The sequence below is a fragment of the Anser cygnoides genome, chromosome 1 (assembly GCF_040182565.1).
Source record: "Anser cygnoides isolate HZ-2024a breed goose chromosome 1, Taihu_goose_T2T_genome, whole genome shotgun sequence".
Classification (NCBI taxonomy): domain Eukaryota; kingdom Metazoa; phylum Chordata; class Aves; order Anseriformes; family Anatidae; genus Anser; species Anser cygnoides.
In genome coordinates this window covers 119,365,034-119,380,166 of record NC_089873.1, presented here as the reverse complement: position 1 = coordinate 119,380,166, position 15,133 = coordinate 119,365,034, and the positions used below count along the sequence as shown (strand labels likewise).

Genomic DNA, 15,133 nt, shown 5'->3' with positions numbered 1-15,133 from the left:
ATCACTCCAAGAATGATTTCCACTCACCTGTGCTGGAAACTTCCTGCTCTATAAAAGCAGGTTCCACCTTTTGAGCCTGAAAATACTCTGAAGCCATTCCCCACTGATGGCCAACCAACTGCTTTCCTTAGCTGATGTGTGCTTAGCGTCACTAACGTTGATTAAATTAGCTGTATTAAATCCCAGTAATTGTATCTCACACTGTGATTTACGGTTTACCTCCCGCACTATGAGAGGCCTTTGGCACACCGAGGCAGAGATACCTCAAATGCCACTGTTGTGGTTTAACCCGGCTGGCAGCTAAACACCACACAGCCGTTCGCTCACCCTCCCCCCTCCCTCTCTGGGATGGGGGAGAGAAACGGGAAAGTGAAGCCTGTGAGTTGAGATAAAGACAGTTTATTAAGACAGGAATATAATAATAATAATAATAATAATAATAATAATAATAATAGTGATAATGATAATAGTATTAATAATAATGTGTAAGAAAACAAGTGATGCACCATGCAATTGCTCGCCACCCGCTGACCGATGCCCAGCCTATTCCCGAGCAGCCACCCCCCCCACCCCGGCCATCCACCCCTATATATTGTTTAGCATGACGCCAGATGGTATGGAATACCCCTTTGGCCAGTTTGGGTCAGCTGTCCTGGGTCTGTCCCCTCCCAGCTCCTGCTGCACCCCTAGCCTGCCCGCTGGCAGGACAGAGCGAGAAGCTGAAAAGTCCTTGGCTTGGTGTAAGCACTGCTCTGCAACAATTAAAACATCAGCACGTTATCAGTGCTCTTCTCATCCTAATCCAAAACATAGCACCCTACCAGCTACTAGGAGGAAAATTAACTCTGTCCTAACTGGAACCAGGACAGCCACCAACAGGACATTTTTTTACAAAGAACATGAGAGGAGGGAGGCATTCAGCAGCAGCCACGTGTTGGTGGTGCAGCTCTTCCTCGTGCTGGTTGGGTGCTAATACTCACGCCATTCATTCTTTCGATAACCCTGCACTTGCGACCCGTAAGGAAAGCTTGCAAAGGGGCTTTGCAGAGCAGGGCTGAGCAACCTTGGGATACCTGAGAGCCTCTGCTGGCCAAGTAGGAGGAAGGCTGTAGGCTCCTGCCCTGAGCCAGGAGAAAGGGAACACTGCTTCTTACCAAGGGAAAGCTGAAGGTTTGTGCGACTGAGCTGAGCAATCCAGCAAGGAAAACAACTCTCCAAAAGCTGAAACCTCTCCTCAGCGAGGAAGCAGTCCTGCAGTTGCTGGGCCTGCTTAGGGAAACCAGCCTCCCCATTGTCTCCCAAACTACACCTGGGGAGTTGGGCAGCCCACAAGGCTTGCAGTCACCCACAGACTTCAAATAACATTTCTATCCTGAGAGAAGGGCCTGAAACTGTTCCCTCTAAATCCCCAGCGATCTCTCAGGAGGCTTTGGAGCATTTCCTTACTGTATACAATTGGGGTCAAAGCCTGGGAAGTCCAGTTGGCTCCTCTATAATTCAAGTAACAGCCCACCAGCATACTTGGATTAAGGCATACTTTAGGATCATGAGCAGTCACAGATCCTGTTTTTGTGAGTATCTCATACAAAGGTTTCTCTGCTACTCCATCAGTCCCCTCGCGCATCCAGGATGATATAGATGTAATAGATCAGGCAGGCAATATTACGGATACTTCTCCTTGATGCAGGATCTCAGCCCCTGTCCTGTTCATTACCGTACAAGCCATTAGGAACATTACCTCGCACCTAGGAATTGTTCAGCTCCCTCAGCTGTCTTGCTAGCAGCATTTGCAAAACCTCCCTGGAGCCAGCACTAGAACTGGGATCCGTCCTTCCTGCCTGCACGTGGCCTTGATCCAGCCTCTTTCCTTGCTGGGAGCCAGGGCACGGCTGCTCCTGGCGCTCTGTCCCAGCAGGGGCTGGGGGCCAGAAGCCGCTAGCACTGCGGCCCCAGAGGCGGTGCGAGGCCTCCACACACGTACCCGCAGTGTGCGATGTGAGGAGCTGGTCCAGTCTCAGGGCCTGGCTGCTGAAACACACGGACTTACCCTGAGGAGAGCTGAGGATTTTGTGTGCAGGAGTAGGAAAGCAGTAGAGCAATTTCTCTTTCCCCTAAAATAAAACCAAACCCTGCTCCCACAGAAATCAGTGGTAAAACTGCCGTGACTGCAGCAGTGCCGGTTCAGGCACTTTGTGATTCTTGCCTCTTAAAAGTTTTGCTTCATTAAAGTGCCGAGTCTTTCTAACTTGAATATTTCATTTGCCCCTTGTATTGGGTTGTCTTCATAATGTAGTTGCCAACAGGGAAGCAAAAGGGAACCTGCTGGGAGACCACAAAACATTACATGTCGGGAGGCAGCGAATATACAGGCACGTTCCCAGAAGGATGCCTCCTGTGTGGTGCTGTTGTTATTGAAACTCCAAACTTCAGGATGAACCAGGAAGGCTAGTGAAATGCAAATGGCCTGAAGCCCAACAGAGACTGTATTTGCTCCCTACTCTTGCTTCCTGAAGGCCAAGCCCCCTTGTGGGCGTAAAGGTCACGGATCCAACAGCAGAGAGGTGAAAGACATGGATCTCAACAGGCACTTGAGGTGCTTCCTCTGGATACAAGCTCTCACACAGAAGTGGCAGAACGGAAGATGTGATGCAATGGTGAAACAAACGCACACAACGTGCTTCATCCTCAGGATGCGTTACTGAATGCGAGAGGGAGGGTGAGAGCAGCTGCCCTGCTGCACACCTCTGGCTCTTCGTGACCACGGGAACACAGCTGGCTAGCAAGGACAAAAGCTTCAAGCATTGTGGTGCACTCAAAAAATATGATTTTAGCAACACAGGAAGAAACATCCTTCAGCAGAAAAATCAGTGAGCAGAGAGAGGTGGTTTATTGTGCAACTATCTGCTGAACAGAATGGTGCCCCACCACACTGCAAAACAAAGCTTTCAGACAAAGGAAAGGGTCGATTTTTGTTGCAAACAGCTTAATTAATCATTTTCCTCAGCTCCAGAAGGAAAGAGACTTGAGCTACAAAAGCCCTGCTTGCATTTACCTCCAGGCACACAGATGTCCTTTCCCAGAATTCATTTAGCTGTCAAGATGAGGAAAAATAATGCCAGCAGCAGAGAGGTTCAAAAATTGTAAAGTCCAGGCATTTTGACGTTTTTGATGAATTTTGCTTTTCTTTTCCTTAAAATAAAAACAAAATAATAACACTAATAGAAAACTACACTGAAACCTAACTCTAGAGAAGATTGCTCCAGAAGGGAGAGGCGGGGTGAGGATCCCACCAGCACTATTATATGCAATCCTTTCATGTAAATTATTTCAAATGGGAGCTCTTTCTCTTGCCTGCAGACAAAAGCAGAATGCATCACTGTTGCCAGACCACCTGGGACATGGGGAGGATAGGAAATTTCCAGATGGGTTTTAAGACAATTCAGTTATATTTATACAGCCAGAATAAATGTTTTTTTTTTTTTTTTTTTCCTGAGATAGCTTTTCCTTTGCTCTATCTAGACCACCAAGAAATGAGGGAGGCACAGAAATCGCATTGCATTAATAGTCTCGGTGTTTACGGTTTTGGCTTTTATTAACTTGTGGGAGCTGTTTATTGAGTCATAAACTCTACTAATGGGGATATTATCTCTAAATTATATAAGTGCTACAGTATTTTGGTTAGTTAAAAGAAAGGTTTAAAACAGTTACATACTTACAGTTTATCTCAATTACCAACATGATCCCATAATGGGAATTTAATTGCTAATTGCTAGCTTATATTGCAAAAGAACTACAGTAACAACACACAATATATAGCCTGCGTAAACACGTCCAGACAACTCCATATTACCTCCTTTCCCTGCTACCTTCTCATATGGTGGGGGGCGGGAGGTTTATTACCGTGATTTAATTCCTAACTGCCTCAAATTCGGAATCCCTCTTTGTCAGGAAGTATTCCCACCCGTGCTTTGTTTGACTGATTTCGGCAAGCCTCCTGCACGTCCTTGACTGGCTTTACACAAAAGGGGCAGACTTATGCATACACTGAAATATCTCACGAAATTAGATTCTCAGAGAGCTCTAACAAGAGAAATCCCATTTTCATTGAAATCAACCCAAGTTTTCCTGTTTACCTAACTGGAGTGAAATCTGACCGAGGCCCACTGGCCAGAGCCAAGCTCACTGAGGACAGCGGGGTCAGCCTGCGAAGTACGGCCACGAGTCTCTGCTTATCCAGAACACCCCGAGAGGGGGATCACACGCATTTTCAGCATATGGTGTTGAAGACATCTCTTCAGCATGGTCTGCCAACTCAACCTCGACTATCCTCAGCTGCCTGAGCTCAGCCCTCCCTACACGTACCACTCTCGTTGCAGTATGGCCACAGCCCGCAGCGAGGGCAGGGAGCAGCCAAGCCGTCACCACGCCTGATGGCAGCGCTCCTCGAGCAATGCTGATGTACCCCAAGGATGGGGATCACCTCACCCAGCAGCAGCAGCACAGACAGCTGCATTTAGCACTGTCAGCACGCAGGGAGGAAGACTATATGGGGAAAAGGCTTCCTGTAGACATTCATGTAGGCTAATCACTCCCACAAGTGCCTGTTGCCCTTCCACGTGCAAGTAGGGGATGCAGAGAACTAGAGGAGGTGCAGACATCTGCACTGAAGACATCGGAAGAGAAGGTAGGTAAGCCCCCTCAGCCCGCTTAAACCTCATACTAATACAGAAGAGTCTTCATCCCACCTGTTGTAGCAGCTCTGCAAAGGGTCTTCCTTGTGTCTTTCAAGGAAATGACATTCTTCCAGCAGATTTGTCTTTGAAAGTGGGAGTTTTCTGAAGCAGGGTTAAGCGATACAATTAATTTATGCTGTTACAGATCATCCTACCACGTTCCTTGTCTGAGATCTGCATCAGGTTTCAGAGAAGTTCATGAATCAGCTCCTTCACTTCTCTTAATATGAATCTAGTCTGATGGAAGAGGAGAGCAAAGAGGATAGATGGCTAGATTGAAGGGCAGATGAGGATAGCTAGTTTATTTGTGTGTGATACATACCAGAAAAAAAAAAAACTCCAGATGATTCAGAAATGCCCAACTGTGCAGAGAAAAAGTTTATATAATCAATCTATAACATATTATATCTGTATTAACTTAATCTTCTTGGTTATACTCCCTCATTGGTTTTAAACTTTACATTGGAAATGGGCAGGGACATGGACTTGCACCCACAGCCTTGGCTGGCTTGTTTGGCCATTGCCTAAAATCAAAGTACCGCTCCTGTCTGGGTTTTAGTCACCAATTAAACAACATCGAGAAGCTAATGAAGAGAAAAAAGTATTTTCGAAAAGTTTTTTTCAAGATATTCTTTCTCAAATGTTATCTATTCTGACCTCTGAAATCTAACAAAAATGATTTTAAAATCAGTTTGAGCTCAGATCATAGCATTTTCTTCCTTCTGATATTGTCACTTTTTTCTTCCCAAACATGCTACCATTTTGTCTTTCTCATTGTACTTGGGCTTGCTGTACTCTTGGCTGAGCCAGAAGAGGAGGGCAAAGCCACCTCAAGAGCTAGAAACATCCCGTAAGCATGCAGTGGATACATTGCTGAGGGAGCAGGACATTACTACTTAAAGAACTAATATGTCTCTCCACACCACTGAATAACTTATACTGGACTATGAGATATTCAAGCACCAGTAATTTTTTCTTGTCTCAAACCATGGGAACATAGAGAAGGCTCCAGAAATCAGGAGGCTAGTGAATTATTATAAGTGGTACATGGACTGCTGTTCTCTGAATGCTGCCAAGTGATTGAAAATTCCCATTATTTTGGTTATTGTGGAATTAGGATCACTGCAGTTTGCACAAGGAAAATTAGCCCTTTGGGAGGCAGCAGAAGCATTTCCTGGGCTAAGACAGAGAGAGCAGACCTAGTATTCAACAGAGTCTAATTTTTTTTTTGAGGCGGTTGGGGGGAAGAGCTTTCCTGCTGTGAAGGCGGATCAAATCTCATCAACACATGAGATACAAATGCAGAAGTAAGCTTTCAGGATCTTTTCATTCATGTAAATGAAAAAGACCTGATCTGTCTGATGCCGGTACAAATGACTCTGTCTAGGAGAATATACTGGGGGCAGGACACAGAAAAATATTGCTTGCTGAGGAACTTTATTTCTGTCTGCAGTAGGTTAGATTGTCTGTTGGCTGCTTGGATCTATCATGTCTGAGGGGACTCACCTTCTGGTGAGCAGAGCAGGCTCTCTTAACTGGACACGAACAGAAGCTGATGCAAGGCTGCGAGCTAACTACATCACCTGCACACAAGGACAGGTCCTCTTCGCTGTTCACAGCCGGTCATTTGCTTGTTGCAGCAGCTATTCCAGAGAAGTTTAAGCCTTTTATTCTCAAATGCCAAGTTGAGGAAATAAAAATTAACATCAAACACAACCCAGTAGTTAGATAGGGAGCCAGTACCGTAACGTGAATCTCTTCGCTCCTGCCATGGACAGCAAAGATACTTGCGGAAAGAAGATATCTTTGGCTCCCCTACAGAGATCGAGAGCTGAGATTAATGGCAACTGCAAGGGCTGCCTTCCCCTTTATGCGATGCATGCTTTAAAGCTGTGGCCTCCTGCCATCTTGAAACATAATCTTGTGGTATTGTCTTCATTCAGGCCCCTCATCAGCAATGCGAAAAGAGAGAAGAAGCTGGTGGCAGGATTAGAAGAGAGGTTGAAATACTCTGGGCAGCATATGCTGCAAGTCACATTATACAAAGAGTATTATTGGACTGCTCATTGGCTGGGGCGTTTCCTTCTGGAAGCACTGCTGCTTGTAAAAAAGAAACCCTGGTGAAATGTGTTTATAACACATCAAACCACAGCATATGACACATTGTAAGCACAGTGACAAGCACTGAAAAAATTTTTCAGGTCCTGCCTGCTCCGCTTGAGATCCTTTTGTGCTCATCAGGGTTATGAGAGATACATGGGAAAAGAGAAGAGAAGTAGGAAGAAGAATTCAGAAGGGTATGAATAAAACACACTGAGTATCAATAGGAAATACTGAAACAACAGAATCAGATAATTCTCTATTCTTTAAAAAAAATAAAAATCATTTGCCTCATTACATGGGCTCAGACCAGGAGGAATTTTTCGATACCAGATACAGTCCTCACTCTTACAGGCAACACACCCTATAATTAGTCTTATCAGATTATCCATCTCAATGTTAAAACTAACTGGGTACTTTGCTCCTGGAAGATTGTTTGAGACTCTCATTATTTTAAAGGTAGAAACCTTCTTTTGTTGTCCAGTTTAAAATTATTTGTGGCAAACCATAACTAGTTTTTCTTAGGCAATCCAAGCTCGTAACTGAAAGATTATTTTCCTTGCCTGGCATACGTACCCATAACGAATACACAAAGAACAGCCATATTCTTTTTGAGCTTTCATTTCATTTCCCTAAATAATCCATACTCCTTTAGCCTTCTTTCTTATTTCCATTTTAGTGGTCACCTGTCTAGTTCTTCTCTGCACTGGTTCCAGTTTGCAGTTGCCTTTCTTGTCCATGACCAGATCAGACTAGACCATGATTGACAAAACCTGTACATAGGGTTCCAAACAAAATGATATGAAATTATATTTCTTATGCTATTTTTTTTAAATCCAAAAGGGGTCCTCTTCATCCTATGCACATTAAGGAAAACAAAGTAAAGTAAATTTACTGTTTCTAAAAGCTACTTGGGAAGTTCTAAATGTTCAGGGTCATTCTTCCTTGGAAACCATCAGCTGAACAAGTTTTCTACAACTGAAAGATATCCTTCTGAAGTCTGGTGAACATTAAAAATTTTCAAGGGCAACAGCATTCATTTAAAGTGTCAAGCTCAGCTGTGGTGGCATGTTTAAAAAATCTTCAGCTTTCATTGAACTGGCTTCGAACACAAGTTGTTTTTATTTTGGCTCCTGATACTATCTCCACAGTCAGACAATTTTCTTGTCATGTAAGCAACTATTTTCCTCTTTTGGATCAAAAGCAGTACATGGTTGTCTACAAAAGCTTGTCTACAGCTTGGAACATGTTAATAAATTTCACAGTTTTCTTTTTGACCCTCTGGACACAGACCATCACTTATTCATTTCATTACAAACACCTTCCTAAGTAGCAGCAACACACATAATTAGGCCTTGTCTCAAGTCCTTTTTTGCTAACAAAAAAGGTAAGAAGCTGCCAAAAGCTTCATATGTTGCCATATGGCGTGAAAAGAATTTCTTCTCAGGAACTGAAGGGCTAGAGAGAAGACATACAATTAGAAACTTCATTTACACTGCCATACAAAAGTGCAGCAAGATGTTTCTAAAATGGAATCATAAATCTAAAAAGGATTTCAAGTTTCAAAAAAACATACAGACTTACTGAATTAAATTATTATTTGAACTAGTGTCTTGCCCTTGGTTTGGGGATTTAAATACGCTCAATTCTCATCTTCTTAAATCACTTTCTCACCAAATCGCAATTTCAGATTACAGACAGCACAGGGTTTTCAGTCTAGTGAGGATGTGAGCTTCCCAGCAGCAGGTAGAGGTATGCTAGCTCATGTCTCTTCCCCTTCACCTATGGAATCACCATGGATGAATCAGCTGCCTCCTTCACCACAGCTCTTGCATTCTTTAAACTGAGGTAATTACTTCTCTTGCAAGCACATGCAGTAAATTGAGATCTAACCACAGCTTTGAGCTGGCACAAGCTTAAAAAAGATACAAAAATGCTAACAGGAGCTCCTTTTAGTCATCACATTTTTGAGCAAAGAGAAAGCTATTGATATTCAAAGGGCAAGTTCAGTGCTACCAGAGGAAAGATGCTCACTAAAATAATACCACATTACCTTCTTTTCGCACATTTCACCTGAGTAAAATTGGATGGTTGCTAATCTGAGTCACATTTAAGACAAAAAGCGAGAGCTGATAGCTTCTTGCCTGCAAGATATTTACTTCTACATTGGTAGCTTATAATTATCTCTGATAACAGAGCAACTTTATACTGTGCTAAAACTACACAGCTATGTCCACCATAAAATAATAAACTTTGACACAAACAGCACTTAAACATCACCATAGAGATATAGGAAAATAGACTGGTGTAAGCTAAAAAGAGAGGAAATTTGATCAGAATTATATAATTGTGCTAATTTTAGGCTAATTGGCCTAATAATATATGAGGTCAGTCAACAACCTGTTTTCTTTGCAGAACAAAATAGGGTCAGTCATATTTTGCTGTGTTTGACTCATATATTCCTTGGTATTTGCATGTTCTCCATATGACCAGGCACAAAGTTTACAGGATAGTTTTAACCACGCTTCTGTAAGTACAAAAGAGTACTGTTGATTTAGGAGTTAAAAAATACATAAAGATACATATATGTTAGAATAAGAAACAAAATGTAATAAAACCTACAGCCGATCTATTTTTGTTTTACAAGAAATATCTTCAGCATCTAATAAGTTTTGGACCTGAAACACTAATCCAAAAGCTGTAACTTGTGCAGATCAGGTCATTCTTCCTTGCCAAACAGATCATCCAGAAGAGGCAAGTATTTGATTTTTTTAAAAGGAAGGGATGGTGGCTGTCCGTTCCAATCATCTTCATTCTGAAATTAGTGACACAGAGAGTATCTTAAAATATAATATTGAAAACAACAACATATAAAAGCTGGTCAAAATAAGATTGAATGTGCTGCTTACCTTGCAATTACAATCATTCTGTGAACATGTGAACCTTTATATAGTGCATCCTCCTAAAACATTACTACATGCACATTTTTATCAATCTTCCAGAATATTTTATTGAACATATTGAGCACTTTTGCAGATATTTTCAAATTAAAGAACACTGTATTTTCTTCATTAAGACATTTATACTTGAAAACCTTACAAGTCAGCTATGCCTCAACACCAAAACCATACAAAATAATGATAAAGAGAAAGAGGAAAAGTCAGCTAAGCTAGCACAACTCTGCTACTGAAATCTATTGACGAAATACAGATACTATAGCCTCAAAATATCACCATTAATTCAAAGTAAGTTAGAAACAGAATGACAATTGGGTTCTAAAGCTGAAAGATTCAACAAGATTTAAATCCTTTCCTTTCACTGATCTTTTCCATGTCTTAGTATTTCTTCATTAGCATACTCGTGTATTGTACAAAAGATAGTCTAGGTATTGCAGGTAACTAACAGAATAATAAAGTCGATAAAAATGAATAAAAAATACCGAAACCAATTTGGATGCAGTTCATTAAAAACAGCACTATATGTCACTGTGACAGTCAGAGCAAGGCTCTGGAGCCAACGAGGAACTGATTATCCCAGCATGCTGATGAATGATTATAATTCCTCTTGATGCACCTTTTTCCTTTCTGGCCTTATCTGTAACCTTCCTCCCCTAACTCCCATGTACTGCTCTCAACTGGGGCTCTTAAGCATCAGCCACTCCCTGGAAGCCCATCCACTAACTATCTTCCAAGGAAAGATAACACCTGCTTCATACCCAAAGAAAACCATGTCTCTTACACTGATCAGAACATACATTTTACCACAGATGTCCAATCAACCTCCAGCTTGTTTCACAAGCACCTTTTCCTTTGTGCCTTCAACTCGTGAAGACCACTTTTTGTGCCAACATCACTTGCACCCCACCTTCACGGCGTAGAAGCCATCTCCTTCCCTCACCAGCCAGAAAGCAGGTCATGCTCAATGGCTAGATAAGCCATGCAGCTATGAGGAGAAAAATGGCCAAACAGATTAAACAGCAAGCATATCTGTGCAGATATCTGTTTCTTTCAGCCTTGATTTTTTGGTATGGAGCTTAGCACCATCTTCAAGGCAAAAATCCTCAGGGCACAGGCTCTGACCTTTTGCTTGCACGGTACTGAGGCCCATGAGGGTCCTTATCCTGGCAGACTCTCCTGAGAGAAGGCACTGGTGAAATACCAAGTTATAGCTTAAAGATGGAATTACTCTGTAAAAACAAAGAATACCCACTGAACACAACCTACTCCACAAGAACCACAGGACTGCTGTATAAAACACGTGAAAGGGCTTTGATTTGATTTGATTTGTGCAAGGAAGAAAAATTCTTCTCAATCACAAAGTGTAAAAGAAACCACCAGAGAAAGCAGAGCAAAGCAGCAGCATAGGGCTCTGGTTAGACATCCCAGACAGTTTGAGATGCTACAGAAGAAAGAGCTCGTAAGCCAATAAGAGAGAGCAGTCAGGTTAATAGCACAGCACTTGAGGAATATTGATTTAAAATATGTCACTGTTGAACTCGAATTCAAGGGAATGCTATGTTTCTAAGTGGTCTGAACACAATCAAACACATTCTGTACAAGCATAGCAACACACGGACTAGGCCAGAATAGCGAAACTACACGTTGGCAGAAGGGCTTTGTATTTATCTGTTACAAGATTTTTAAAAATCAGCGTAATTGCCTTATGTACCATCTATTTTAAAATGTTCCGTTCAGCACAAGATGGCAAGATCAGATTAATCTCTGCAGTTTGTTGACACCACATTTTTATTTACCCTAAGTAGCAGGCTGGTGGAGATATACAAAGTTGATCCTTCAGTACTGCTCCTGATTTACGCCTACCAGTGATGTGCTGTATTATATACAAGTTTCCACAGAGTTATAAAATATATGTAGCTATTTTCTGTGGTGCCAGTGGAGTTTTAAGAATTTCCTGGCTATCCCAGCAACCAAAAAGATCATTTGACATGTGGCAGAAATATTTGTGGGTGGCGCGGTATTAACACCTATTGTTCAAGGACAAATACACCTGTTTTCCCCTCTTTTTTTTTTTTTTTTTCTTTCAGAAAAATGTCACAGAGATGTGACACCTACTAGGCACAGGTGGGTAGCAGGCCTCCTATTCCCTGTGTGACTTCTCTGGTTCATTCTTAACCTCCCAGAAAAAGATAATTACACGAAGAAAATAGTCACAAATACGCAAAGATGAAAACCGTTATTGGCTTTGTTGGAAGAAGCAGTCATGTTACACTTGGCCAAAACGCATGAGTATCTCATGTGCTTGGCTGTGCTGTTCCTTTGCTCAAATATAGTGGTTTTACCTTGAGAGGAAGCTTTATTGTCTGGAATGCAGGTATTTGATTCTCTCTCCAGTTCAGCCCATCCAGAAATTTTTTATACTCTACTTGCTTATTGTCATCTTCAAACCTAAGCAGAACATCCACAAGATGACTAGTGGTTAAATGAAAATTTTAACACAGTTATATCATGTTATCTCCAACATACTAATACATTACTTTTTGGATAATCATTTTTCATTCCTTTAGAACCAAAGCCTGGTAAGAGTACGGAGAAACACTGCCAAACTGCCAAGCCTTGATATTGTACATTACATTCCATAAACTTACTGCTCAGTAGCGTCTCTCATACTCGTATTCAATTTCTTTAAGGTTTAATTTTTAACCATTGCCCAGCCTTTTCCAGAACTAGGATCCCACAGTTGGTGACAACCATAGAGCTGGGATGGTTGGTGTATAATTCCTTTGTGTAGAAAAGAAACTGGTAGTACAATACAAGAGAGATGTGCTTTAACACAATTGATCTGCTTTATACAGTTTCTACAATCATTTCCTGAAAATAAGCAATCTCTCAAATATGCTGTTTGTACACACCTTGGGATCAACTTACAATTGACAAACATGCAGCTCTCTAACCTATAATTTAATAGCCAGATTTAACAATCTCAATCCTTGTTATTTGGTAGTTGTTTTATGGTATTATTCTTCATTTCCATGGAATAAATATATATATTTGTGTCTGTTACAAAGGTTCCCTAACTGAATGAAGAGATATATCCTGCCAGCTAGGTTCTACAGCTACTATTACACGTGGAACATACTACCTTCCTCCCTCAGATTTCTAAAATCATTACCCTGCGCTAATAAACCCACTGGGAGCAGCTCTGTAAGCCACGCCATCCTTCTGCTATTTTTTTGAATGAAGGAGCTTCAGAAAAAAGTCCTCGGTTCAGCAAAACACTTACTTGATTAAAGCATACAGAAATCTGCTGTTATTTGAGCGGGTCTTGTCAAATGCTTCAAAGATACTTCAATTCTGCAAGCTGAAACACCTTGCAGAATTGACACTACCACGCACATTGTTCTTGAAATGAACATCTTAACTGCTCTGCTATACATACATACTGCATTAGCAGCTTCTGTGAATGACATCTGTCTCACTTAGCACTACCCACATGGAAAAAGGATCTGGTTTAGGCATCTAAGCACACACTGGAAGCATCTGTGCTTCACTGCTGTCCATGGAGAGACATATATGACTAGCTAGATTTAGTAAGTATTTTTTGGTGGCAAACATCATGTTAAATAATTCTACCATGTAACCCGGTGAGACAAATACTATTGTACATGTAGGAGCCAGATCAATTACACACTGTCATCTCTGGAGAAACATGTTTTTTAGAAAATCATTTTATTCTGTTCTTGGAGAAATAGAACTGCACAAAACACAGGCCTCAAATAACTTCAGTTCTCCAAATTACTGGAGAGGGTTCTGGTGAAAATTAAGCATGAAGGTACTTGAAGGAAGACTTTATAACACAAACTGGGAAAACAACACTGGGGAAGAGGAGAAATAAATCTAGTGACAAAAATAAACTGCAATAAACTGCAGCTCATCCTCTCCCGCTCCTCCCCCCACACCTTTCATTTAACAGTCAGCAGGAGAGATAATAATAAAATACACTGAAAGCCATAAACAGAGATGCTAGCGATAAACTGAAATGTTAAGTACAGTGAGTTATGCTGAAGATGAAAGCACAGTCAGAGAAGAATGCTACTGTTACTAGAACTAAAGAGGAGCCTGAAACATTGCCATGAGAAAACCTATTATGGCTTTCTTCTTTTTAATACCTCACGTGCAAGTTAACATTTTCATAAAGCCTCACTTTTGTGGAATATATCCAACATACAAGAAAATTTTCATTCCCACTTCTAGGGCGTTCTTGTTCTTTTTTTCTTTTTTCTTTTTTTTTTTTTTTTCAGGTGACATTTGGGGAAACAGGAGTTTTGCATTGGAAGTAAGAAGACAAAAAAAAGCTCTTAAAAAAACAACTGGTGCACAGATTTTGAATTTCAGTACAATCATGATAATTTATCATTATTATTATATGCACTAGTGTATATGTATTTAGTTTTTGCTGGTTGTGAAAAGTCAAAAGATAAGGTCTACTATCAAGATGCAGAGCTGCATAAGTAGGAGTTTTAAATAAAGAACAAGTGAAGGCATGTAATTACTTTAGCATCAATTTTATGTTGAGGCAATGAAGTTGGGGAAAAACATTGCTTCTGCATTTGACAAGCATTAACAGGGAGAAAAGTCCTTTGAACTGACAGCACTAGCAAACCAAGGCAACAACATGGACATGAAGTTAACTATAACCAAAGATTTTAAGGTGGGCATGGGAAATGGGACTCCTAAATCCCATATTTAAATAGCTACAGAAAGCAGCTTAATGTATTACACCAAAATAATCCAGAGGAGAAAAATCCACTCTTTAGATCTTTTCCCTACTGTGTCTTATTGTGCTAATCTTCTAAATGCACATACTTATAATTCGGTACAGAGTATCCAGATGGAATGAAGAGATGTTATCAAGTTCTGCATTATTAGGACAGAGATGTCATACATTTCAGAGGCTGGAATTAATATGACTGGAACTGACAGTGCTCTTCAGCAAAGGAAATTAGATTTGCCTTATCAAGAAGATGCAACAAAGATCTCTTGAAACTATGTTTCTCTTCAGTTTTGCCCTATGACTTCACCATTGCATGTGATTTTAGACTGTGGAAATCACTCCCTCATTCTTACCATTGTTTGCAGAGCTTCTTTTCCTTTTTGATATTACAGAAATAATCACACGGTTTTGCTTGTAAAAATGTATTCATAATGGAGTATTTACTCCAGACACATGAAAAATCTATTTAATTCACATTAAGATTGTTCCTGAGGATGCTTCGCTGAGTAAAGGTTACGTATAAATATATTTTCTTTCCCATCAAGAACTCTGCAACCCAAACATTCATA

At 41.0% G+C, this 15,133-nt stretch overlaps 1 protein-coding gene across 4 annotated transcripts in view; it reads right to left on the bottom strand.

The window, feature by feature from the left end:
• Positions 1–383: 383 nt before the first annotated feature.
• The window catches only part of EFHC2 (EF-hand domain containing 2), a 67,032-nt gene continuing 52,282 nt past the window's right edge, over positions 384–15,133 (bottom strand). For 3 of the 4 annotated variants that reach the window (XM_013181336.3, XM_013181340.3, XM_013181337.3), the window contains 2 exons: positions 12,133–12,238; positions 384–9,648 (listed from right to left, as the gene is read on the bottom strand). In XM_013181336.3, coding sequence (XP_013036790.2) covers positions 9,553–9,648; positions 12,133–12,238 — 202 coding nt within the window. In that variant the 3' untranslated portion in view covers positions 384–9,552. The remainder of the gene's footprint in view (positions 9,649–12,132; positions 12,239–15,133) is intronic. The other variant, XM_048065915.2, reaches the window with a different exon arrangement.